The 11,287-nt window shown below is 40.2% G+C and overlaps 1 protein-coding gene across 1 annotated transcript; it reads right to left on the bottom strand.

Moving 5' to 3' along the window:
- Window positions 1-283: 283 nt before the first annotated feature.
- On the bottom strand, window positions 284-10,172 carry LOC125481372 (regulatory-associated protein of mTOR-like; the record flags this gene model as incomplete). Its single annotated transcript, XM_048592833.1, has 3 exons — window positions 284-1,551; window positions 2,830-2,940; window positions 9,986-10,172. Coding segments are annotated over 3 exons (397 nt in total), but the record flags the coding sequence as incomplete, so codon positions are not given.
- Window positions 10,173-11,287: the final 1,115 nt, after the last annotated feature.

The following is an 11,287-nucleotide window of genomic DNA, read 5'->3' as shown; positions in this document are numbered from 1 at the left end:
CGCTGTACTACAATTGGGAAACCCAACATTTGAGAGATTAATTTATCTTGAGCCAAAACAAGGAAAAGATTTCAAATTTTGTGCACCAGCATGAAATCGGGTTTATATATTGGTATCTCAAAGTAAAGTGACACCTTGTGCTTCCAAGCAGCTGATGCAACTAACGGATGGTACCTTTCAATTGTTGTACGAGTTACAATCAAACACATTTTAATGGTGAAGCAAAAAAAATTACACACCTTCCCCAAAGAAACTTGCAACAAAGTAAAATGATGTGTGTAAATGTATTAAATGCCTTCTTTATTTCATCTCTCCAATCAGCATTTGCTCCTAAAGGAACATGTAAAAGAGAACATACGAGCAGCATCCTCTCTCCAAGTGGAGCTGGTCCCAGTATAAAGCAAAGATCTTGATATTAACAAAGCAGAAGTTGCAACAGGCTATTTGGGTTGAATTCAAAAGACGCAGGGGATAGATTGTGTTTCATGGTACTAAAAGAGACCAAGGAGATTTGGTCAGCACTCACACAACATCTTGAGGGACTCCCCAAACAGTGGAGGGGGACCAGCAGCCAGAAATTTTGTTCAAATTGATGTCCAAATTAACACTGAAGATACAAAGCAGAAATAGAGCCAATAGTCTAACTTGCATTCCATGTAAAGTAAGGAACAAAGATGAGCATCCACAACAAAACAGCCTAATAAATCATGTAGAAATAATGCCCTAAACATAGATTGAAGACACCTATACAAATAATCTAATCAATTTACAATCTCACACTCTGGTCACTGTTATAGTTAATACCTTGCATCCGCTCACATTGATTTACGGTGTACAATGTTACACGGAATTGCCTGTGAAACTGTTGATTCTCATTCTGTCAAGTAAATCAGTCCACGGAAGATCTGCTACTAAATTGCAAAGTAACTTTGATTATATTGTTACAAGTCCATTATGTTTTCTGTATCCAATTTGTAACCAATGTTTGGTGCATACCTTGTGGTCTGCTCACTTTCTTGCTGATTGGGCACAAGTATATTCATTCACTCAGCAGCCGGAGGTTAAGCTAATTAAAGGTTAGCAAATTAAATTATTGATCAGAATTGGTTAGTACAGATGTATGGGTGAGCAGTTAGGTTTGTAGTGGGGGAGGGGGCTTGTTGGCTCAGACTTTAATTAGGTGTTCTTAAACTTCCACGCGGAGGGGAATTGCTCATTGGAAAATTCAATTTCTCAGGCAATTCCCACAGAGTCAGCTGCATCGGGGGATTCACATGGTCCCAATGTGCAACTCTCTAGTTACAAGTATATCTGGGCTATTGAGTCTGAGGTGGCTAATATTTTTTCTGACTGCTGGGAAAGAAACACTTGAGAAATATTAACCATAAGCAAAAGAGAAGGGTGCAATTAACTGGCAGACGGTCTCTGGATGCCAGCTTTTCTTTTATCTCTTTATTCTTTCAATGGATATGAGTTTTGATCGCGAAGACAATGTTTGTTGAACATCCCAAACTGCCCTTGAACCAAGGCTTGCAAGATCAATTTACCGGGCTGTTAAGACACAACCACATTAATCAGAAGTCACATGTAGACCAGGCCATGTAAGGATGGCAAATTTCCTTCACTAAAAACATCAGCGATCCATATGGACTTTTATGACTGTTAATTACAGTTTCATACTCACCATTACTGAGACTACTTTCAATTCCAGATTATATTTCATTGGAATTTTAATACCAGCAGGTGCTGTGGTGGAATTTGAACTCATGCTCCCAGAGCATGAGCCTGGGTGTCTGGGTTACTAGAACAGTGACAATTACATCCCCCACTTCTGTTCACACCACCGTCTGCATCCACCCCTGCAAACAATTGCTCTTACAAATCAACGAACAAACATTCCCAAATTAAAAAGTAAGGGATGGACTCAGTTTACATCACAGACATTGATGGGTCTTAGATTACCACACTTATGTTACAGAATATGCAGGTCTGAAGAACAAGAAACATTTGGGGGAGTTTTCTGAAACTTTTTTTAAAAAAGAATGTTTTAATCCAACGATTTTTTACAGGAAAAATCATTAAGGTTTTTTGTGGCGCAATGGTCCTGTCCCTGCCTCTGGACCAAGACACCCAGGTTCCACCTGATCCAAAGGTGTGTAATGGGGGAGCCGATGGCCTAGTGGTATTATTGTTGGAATGCTAATCCAGGTAATGTCCTGGGGACCTGGGTTTGAACCCCGCCATGGCAGATGATGGAATGTGAATTAAATTTAAAAAATCTGGAATTAACAGTCTGATGATGACCATGAATCCATTACCAATTATCGGAAAAACCTTTGGTTCATTAATGTCCTTGAAAGAAGGAAACTGCTATCCTTACCTGGTCTGGCCTACGGGTGACTCCAGACCCACAGCAATGTGGTTAACTCTTAACTGCCCTCTGGGCAATCAAGGAAGGGCATTAATACTGTTCTAGCCAGTGACACCCATATCCCATGAATGAATAAAACAAAAAAATCTCTGAACAGATGGATTAGAAAATATCTAAAACAAATCACTGCAAGTGAATTCAGTATTACACCAAATTAAATTTTGGAATAATGTAGGTGGAACAATTAATTACAAGCTGTTAATGGAACTGAAATAAGGATTGTTCAAGGTTTTTAAGGTCATTCAAACAAAAATATCAGACAAGACAGTTTACTCTTACTGACTCTGCCAGAAGGAACATTTTTCCACATTTATAAATTGTATTTAATTTAGTAGTTAATAAACAACTTGTTACGTTAATAAGCAAGTCAGAAATCAATCACGAGGTAGCTCAAATACCTTCATCACTGGCTGTGCAAAATACTTCGCACTCCAATCACAGAAACCTGTTTGCATAGTTGTAGACATGAAACTTTTGTGCCCAACTCCATCCTCCGAATCTTCAACAGTCTGTAAATATATAACAAATTCTAATTATACACCGTAATGGTCAAAATTTAATGTTACAGCTAAGACAATGTGACTCTTCCATTTTAAGTTAGCTCTCAAAACATTCATAAACTCACAGTCCTAATTGCTACAGCAGTTCCAGCTGGCTGATAAGATGTGTGCATTTTGCTGGTCAAACTCCAATTAAATACATGCTCCAAGCCAAGAATTTTTTTTTTTATTATTCATTCACAGGATGAGGGTGTTGCTGGCTAGGGCAGTATTTATTGCTGATCCTAATTACCCAGAGTGTAGTTAAGAGTCAACTGCATTGCTATGGGTCTAAAGTCACATGTAGGCCAGGCCATAAGAGGGCAGTTTCCTTCCCTTAAGGACATTAGTGAACTAGATAGGTTTTCCCAACAATCAACAATCATTAGAATCTTAATTCCAGATCTGCTTGGTGGGATTCGAACCCAGCTCCCTAGAACATTACCTGGGTCTCTGGATTAACAGTCCAGTGTTAACAGGCCACCATTTCTAAATGCTCAGATTGCTTGGTAACATGTTTTAGAATAGTGTAACATGTCCTGTCTTTTCAGATACTATGCAGATCACACAATAACTGCAAAAGACGAGATAGGTTTGAAACATTTTGTGATAATGAGGGTACGGTTTAACAAAAAAAAGACTTACGCCTTAAATCAGAGTCGAAGCAAGTTTTTAAACAACAATTGTGAGAATATTTTTTATTCATCTATGGGAGTAGACACTGCCTGGGTGAGTATTTATTTCCCCATCCCTAACTGCCCTTTAACTGAATGGCTTGTTAGGTCATTTCAGAGGATAGTTAAGAATGAACCGCAGTTCTGAGAGTCTGCAGTCGCATGTGGGCCAGACCAGGCAAGGACAGCAGATTTCCAACCATAAAAGACATTAGGGAACTATAAGGGTGTTTGCAACATTCAACAATGGTTACGTGGCTGTTACTATACCAGCTTTTAATTCCTGATTTTTATTGAATTCAAGTTACACCATCTGCCAAGATGGAATTTAGGCTCATGTCCCCAGAAATAAAAACAGAAATTGCTTGAAAAGCTCAGGTCTGGCAGCACCTGTGAAGAGAAGTCAGAGTTGACGTTTTGGGTCCAGTGATCCTTCCTCAGAACCCATGTCCCCAGAATATTAGTTTGGGACTCTGGATTACTAGTCAAATGACAATACCACTATACCACTGCCTCTCTCAGTATGTTAAAACCAGAACAGATTGTGACAACTAATGAAAATACAACAGCCTGTGAATTGGAAATTAAAAACAAAGAAAAATGAACAGCAGGTCATTCAGCTTCAGAAGGAGAGAGAAAGGGGAATGTTTAGGATATAACCCTTCAGGACATCCTTTACACGCTGATCAACCTTCTCTGCAATTCCAGCACTGTCCTTCTCACAAGGAAATGTCATACCCCTTTCCTCTGCAGTATACCTTTGGCGCTTTTCCCAACATGCTGAATCATTTCAGCAATGTACAGATTTTATGGAATTTATCCTTCAACAAATGGCAACAGATTGGCAGTTCACTCCGATACAAATGCATCATGCAACATAATCCTCAATGCATATGAGTTTACAATGCAGTTTATTTTGATTAAATGGGCAAATAAAGTTTGCAAGAAGGGATGAAGTGACACTCCAAAAGAAATAGACAGGTTGAAAACAAAGAAATGCTGGAAATCAGAGCTGGTGATGAAGGGTCATCTAGACTCAGAACATTAGCTTGCTCTCTCTTCATGGATGCTGCCTGACCTGCTGTGATTTCCAGCACTTTTTGTTTTCAGCATAGATTCCAGTGTCTGCAGTAATTTGCTCCAAGAGAAAGGTTCTTGATTATTCATGGGATCAAGGGTTACAAGGAGAAGGAGGTTGATAAACACATCAGCCATGATCGAATGGTGGAGCAAACTCGATCGACCAAATAGCCTAATTCTGTTCCCGTATCTTATGTTCTTAAGCACACAGAAAAAGAAAAGACAAACCATGTAGTTCTTCCGTGATATGCAAAATTATGCATCTACACATGTTCACTTAGACAAATACTAGTTATGCTCATAAATCACGACAAGAATTTGGAACTATTAAATGCCCAACCGAAGGTAATATACTGCTAAACTGCAATCTTCCAATAAACAATGTTGTTCAAGGGAAGTCAAATCTCTTAAAATAATGGATGCTGGGATTGAAGGTGTTTCCCATGGCTCAGAGGTAGAACTCCGGTCTCAGAGACAAAGTCGTGGGTTCAAATTGTACCCCAGAGGTTTGTGTACATAATGTAAAGTGACCCTGCACTGTAGTAGAGAAGGAGTGCTGCACTAATTGGAAGTGCTTCTCTTTAAAAGAGGAATCATTTGTTCTCTCAGTCTGTTGTAAAAGAAGAGGAGGAACAGAGTTCTCCTGATGTCCTGGGCAACACCTTTATCCCTCAACCCATAGTCTAAACAGTTAGTCTGGTCATTTTTATGACTGCTGTTTGCGTATGTAAATTGCTTGACATGGTTGCTCTATTACAGCCACATTACAGTAGCTTCCTGAGGTTGTGAAAGATACATAAATGCCAGCTCTTGCAATCTAGATATATATCAAAGGAGGTGTTCTATTCAATTGCAACTGCTCTTGTTAACAATTGATATAGCAGGAATTTTAGACTCTCCGCTGAAAACTACGTGTATATCCATATCCTGAATTATTGAGTTGGTAACATAATAAGTTGTCACTGAACTCGGTACTGTTCTTTATCACAATCACCTTTGCTAACTTTGGCTGAATGCATAAAATCTACTAATGGCAATTCTAATTCAAGAGCCTTGCAAAGTCACACAAAATATTCTTGGCATTTTAAAATAATAAATAGATGAATTCTGTGGTCATCTAAACAGTTATTCACGACTAGTCCACGAAGAGACAGCCCTTCAACAACTCAAATTGATGTATTTTATCAAGGTCACTAGTCAAGCATCCAATGATAACCAAGATCAGAAACTCGCAGGTTGAGTATTTTTATTGCCTTAACAAAAACGCAACATTTTGATTAAATTATATGGGCATTATAATGGTTGGTGCAACCAATGTCTAGAAAATCAAACTTTTCAGCAGCCTATAAGATCTAGCATCACTTCCTTTTTTTCTTAATCAGTGTAATTATTCCAGACTGTTATTTTAACTTCAAACTTGAATTTTTTTCACCTAAACAAAGCTCCGAGCTCCCACTGGTTAAGTTGCAATTCTTTGAAAAAATCAAATTTATGAATTAGAATACAGAATAGATCCTTTTGTTCAGTGGGTCTTTGTCAAATGTTGGTGATGGGGTGAGGAAGCCAAGCCAGGCATTATTTTCATTATGGCTCCATCAGACAAGATAATGCAGCTATATATCAACACACTGTGTGCTTGCCAAAAAAAAGATTATCAAGGATTTCTCTCTTTCAGTATCTCCAAGGGAAAGCAAGCTTTCCCAGAAAAGCATCTCCTCAGACATTTCTATTTCTGCTTAATCAGAACTATATAGAGAGTAATAAATAGCTCTCAAGCCATTTGCTTTTCAGAATAATCTGTACGGCTGTCAATTCAAAAAAATACAAACATTACACAGCTGACACAAAGTAAAAGATTGTAACATTACCTCAGCCAAAGGAAGAAAATAAATGATTCATCAGAGTCATTTTGCTTGCTCTCAACAGGAATTTAGTTTAATTGTTGAGAGGAAGAGAGAGAATTATATGCACATGGAAGAGAGCTGCCTGTACCATGGGTGGAGATTTCAAACAACACTTTTCATTAACATCTAAATATCTCAGCACTCAAGATGTGGCAAAGATAAATCTGGAATTGACTTTAGGGTCAGACTTCCTGTGTAAAGACAAACTCTTCAATATCATCCATCTCTGCGCCTGTGCCTACACCTGTCTCAACCCACATGTTTTTTTTTCCACTCAAGGGCTCAGCTATTCCAGCATTCTCCAGGTCAGCCACACATCTTCAAATCTCCTTAACCTCAAACCCAACCAAACTGTTCCTGCCTTTAACTATACCCACATCAAGTTCAGCTCGACAAAAATGAAGCTCACTGAACAATTATATCTTGCAGTCCACCAACGCTTTGATATGAAAATGCTCAAAATAATGGACAGCTTCACCCCTCCCTACCTAATCAAGTTGGCCATGTCCTAGAGGACACAGCTGCTAGACTGTGAGGGAACCAACAAAGAGGGCAAAACATACTTGACCTCATCCTTATCAATCTGCCAACTGCAGATACATCTGTCTTTGACAGCCTTGGTAAGTGCGACCACCACACAGTCCTTGTGGAGATGATGTCCCGCCTTCACATTGAGAATACCCTCCATCGTGTTGTGTGGCACTATCACTGTGCTAAACGGCATAGACTTCAAATAGATCCAACAACTGAAAACTGGCCATCAATGAGGTGCTGTGGGCCATCAACAGCAGAAGAATTCTACTCCAGCGCAATCTGTAACCTCATGGCCCAGCATATTCCCCACTCAACCATTACCATCAAGTCAGGGGATCAACTCTGGTTCAATGGAGAGTGCAGGAGGGTATGCCAGGAACAGCACTAGGTATACCTGAAGATGAGGTGTCAACCTGGAGAAGCTACCAAACAGGGCACAGGACTACTTGCGTGCCAAACAGCAGAAGCAGCAAATGATAGAGCAAAATATTCCCACAACCAATGGATCAGATCCAGGCTCTGCAGTTCTGCCACATCCTGTCATGAATAGTGGTGGACAAATTAAACAACTCACTAGAGGAGTCTCAAAAAATATTTCCATTATCAATGATGGAAGAGGCCAGCACATCGGTGCAAAAGATACTATTGTGAATCCTTCAGCCATCTTCAGCTAGAACTGCTGAGTGGATGATCCATCTCAGCCTTCTACATCTTCAGCTGCTTCATCAATGACCTACCTCCACCAAAAAGGTTGGAAGTGGTGATGTTCACCGATGATTGCACAATGTTCAACACCATTTACGGCTCCTCAGATACTGAAGCTGTCCACGTTCGAAGGCAATGAGATCTGGACAATATTCAGGCTTAGACTAACATGTGGCAAGTAACATTCATGCCACATAAATACCAGGCTATGACCATCACCAATAAGAGAAAATCTAACCATCACCCCTTGACATTCAATGGTGTTACCATCACTGAGTCACCCACTATCAACATCCTGGGGCTTACCATTCACCAGAAACTCAACTGGACTCACCATACCAACATTGGCCACAAGAACAGGTCAGAGGCTAAGTACTGTGGCGAGTAACTCACCTCCTGACTTCCTAAAGCGTGTCTACCATCTGCAAGGCACAAGTCAGAAGTATGATGGTATACTCCCCAGTTGCCTGGATGGGTGCAGCTCCAACAACACTCAACAAGCTTGACACCATCCAGGACAAAGCAGCCCGCTTGATTGGCACCACATCCATAAGCATTCACAACCTCCACCCTCAGTAGCAGCAGTGCGTACTATCTACAAGATGCACTGCAGCAATTCACCAAAGATCCTTCCAAACCCACCACCACTTCCATGTAGAAGGGAAAGGCAGCAGATACATGGGAACATCACCACCTTCAACTTCCCCTCCAAGCCACTGACCATCCTGATTTGGAAATATGTCACCTTTCCTTCATTGTTGCTGGGTCAAATTCCGGAATTCCCTCCCTAATAGCATTGAAAGTCAACCCACAGTAGGTGGGCTGCAGCGGTTGAAGAAGACAGCTCACCATCACCTTCTGAAGCAAACTAAGGACAGGCAATAAATGCTGGCCAACCAGCGATGCCCATGTCCCACAAATGGTTAATAAATAAAATACTCTCTATTAATCAGTTCTAGCATTATTCTCCATTAGCTTAGTGCTACGTCTCCGTGAACCTTTAACTCCTGTCGCCCGATCATTGGCATCCAAGCACTGAGATCAGGATTTCCTTCGTTAGGGCCCTTCCACCTTTTGTTACAATCACAGTGAAAACAGGTATCAACCATTACCAACTTTCATCATTAGACATTAATACTGGACACCTTCCTGGACAAAAAATGGTTTATAAAAGAAGACACCTCTGACCCAAAGTGGCACTGTAATTACCTGATAATTCCAAGGCAGCGTTTTCATTTTATTCCATATGGGTTGTCTGAACTTATCACATTAACTAAACATTCAGACACTCAGCAGTTTCAATAAATTTGCATTTCTTGCTTTACTTTCACTGACATAACTTCAAATATGGAGATGAAAGGTTACCTGTGGAATTTCCAGCTTGGGGAAAAGAAAAATGGAGCTTGACTTGAAATATACAAATGAAATGCATTTCAGAAGCTTGCTTTGAGCAGTAAAGTGAAAGCAACAGCAAGGATGTGAAAGCTCCACTCTCCAATTCTCAGCAAACTCGTGGCGGAAAAGAAAACAACTTGGAAAGATCTTTTGTTGGCGGTGAAATCACGCGTATCTAAGAGTTTCACAACTCCTGAGGAAACAGGCTAGCAGCTAAACACGTGCGACTCAGGTTTTATTCTTGCAATCAAGGACTCAAAAAATTGCCACTGCCATTTTTTCTTCCTGTCTGTACTAGATACCCCTCCTTCTCCGAATTTCTATCCCTAATGTAAGTTCATTACTCATGTCTTTGTTGCCCATATCAACAAAGCCAAGAACTGGGTCTCATTCATTTTTGATCAAGAGAACTAAATTTAATTCAAATGAGACAGCATGTATTGAAGAGGAGAAAAATGAAACGATATTTGTTGCAAATGAACGCGAAGGGTTTTTAAACAAAAAAGAGTGTGTCATGAACTTTCCTCCACTGGTCATAACACTCAGTGCCTTTTTCTTCAAGGACTTCCTGGAGCACCTTCTTCTCAAACGAAGCATTCAGCCATCCTCGGATTTTTCCTTTGTTGGTGCACTAGTTAAATTATCCCACTTTAAAAAAAAATGACTTACTTCAATGCTGCGAGCCATTTTTTCTTCTATGTAACATATCCAACAGATTCATACCTGATCTGGACCTTTATCAAACATCTTTCGTGTTCGAGAAAACTGATGAGAATGTGGAGTGTACTGTGACCCCCCAGTGGCACCAGTTCCTGGCCGTGGTACTGCTGAAATATCTCTAGGTCCCGTCTGTTTGCTCACATCGTTGGTTAGACTGGAACTACTAGTGCTGGGTATAGGAGGTGAACCCCTGGAACAAAAGAGAAAACAGAATTTAGATTGAGACACAGCCTTCTGCAAGGTGATACCATTCAGTTACCTGGACGTGTCAGACTCACTATCAGGATGTGCAATAGGATATTTCAGATTGAGAGGACTTCACTCAAAAGGGTGGTGAACCTGTGGAATTTTCTACCACAGAACGTCAATGGAGGCAAAGTCACAGAATATATTTAAGAAAGAAAGTTAGATTTCAGGAACCTAAAGTTGCCAAGGGGAGACAGAAATATGGAAATAGAGGATTAACCATAATGAATGACATAGCAGACTCAACAAGTCAAATAGCCTACAACTGCCACATCTATTCAAAGTATGCCCACCCTGAAGAAGTTTTGCTCTTCTCTCTGACAGGCTGCCCCCTCCACACTTTATGTCAGCTCTGATGAACAGTAATCTGGACATGAAATATTAGCTTGATCTTTCTCCATGGATGCTGCCTGACCCACTGATTTCCAGCAGTTTTCGTTTTCAGTACAGCACCTGCTGTAATTTGGGCCTACAATTGCTCCTATTTTCTATGTTTTCCATAACCTTACCAGGAAGTAAGTGCTGTTATTTAATGCAAATAAGAAAATAGCGATTTTCAACCAGTAAAAAATACTTTTTGCGGTTCACAAACAAAAAAGGCTTGTCACACCATGTCAGCAACAATCCTATAACAGCTACAAAGTAGGGGGTGCAAGTGTTTCCAGAATCAAGGGGAGAAACAGGGTACTGTTCCTTCTACCCTATTCTAACAATGTCGTTAATGATCATCTCAGGAAAGAACATACTGGAAAAAGCAATGTGATATTTTCATTTCCTATTGAAGTAACCACTTGCGATTTTTGTGTGTAAGCAAGCCAACCTGTAACAGCCAACCTGTAACAAATTAGAACTGTGCACTCTATGGTTATTGGGAACTGGGTTGAGATTATTCATGTTCATTGCATACAGGACACTGACAGTGACTGAGCAACAAAGATCTTCATCCTTTAGTGCAGGCTAGGTCCAAAGCCAGGTCTGAGGACTGAATGGGTAGTGTCTTACATGACTGCAATTATTAGGTCATATGGCAATTCTGACTGGTTATTTAACAAGGCTAGA

This window comes from Rhincodon typus, unplaced genomic scaffold, assembly GCF_021869965.1.
Source record: "Rhincodon typus isolate 14 unplaced genomic scaffold, sRhiTyp1.1 hic_rhity00001895, whole genome shotgun sequence".
NCBI classification, from domain to species: domain Eukaryota; kingdom Metazoa; phylum Chordata; class Chondrichthyes; order Orectolobiformes; family Rhincodontidae; genus Rhincodon; species Rhincodon typus.
This window is presented reverse-complemented; position numbering and strand designations above follow the sequence as displayed.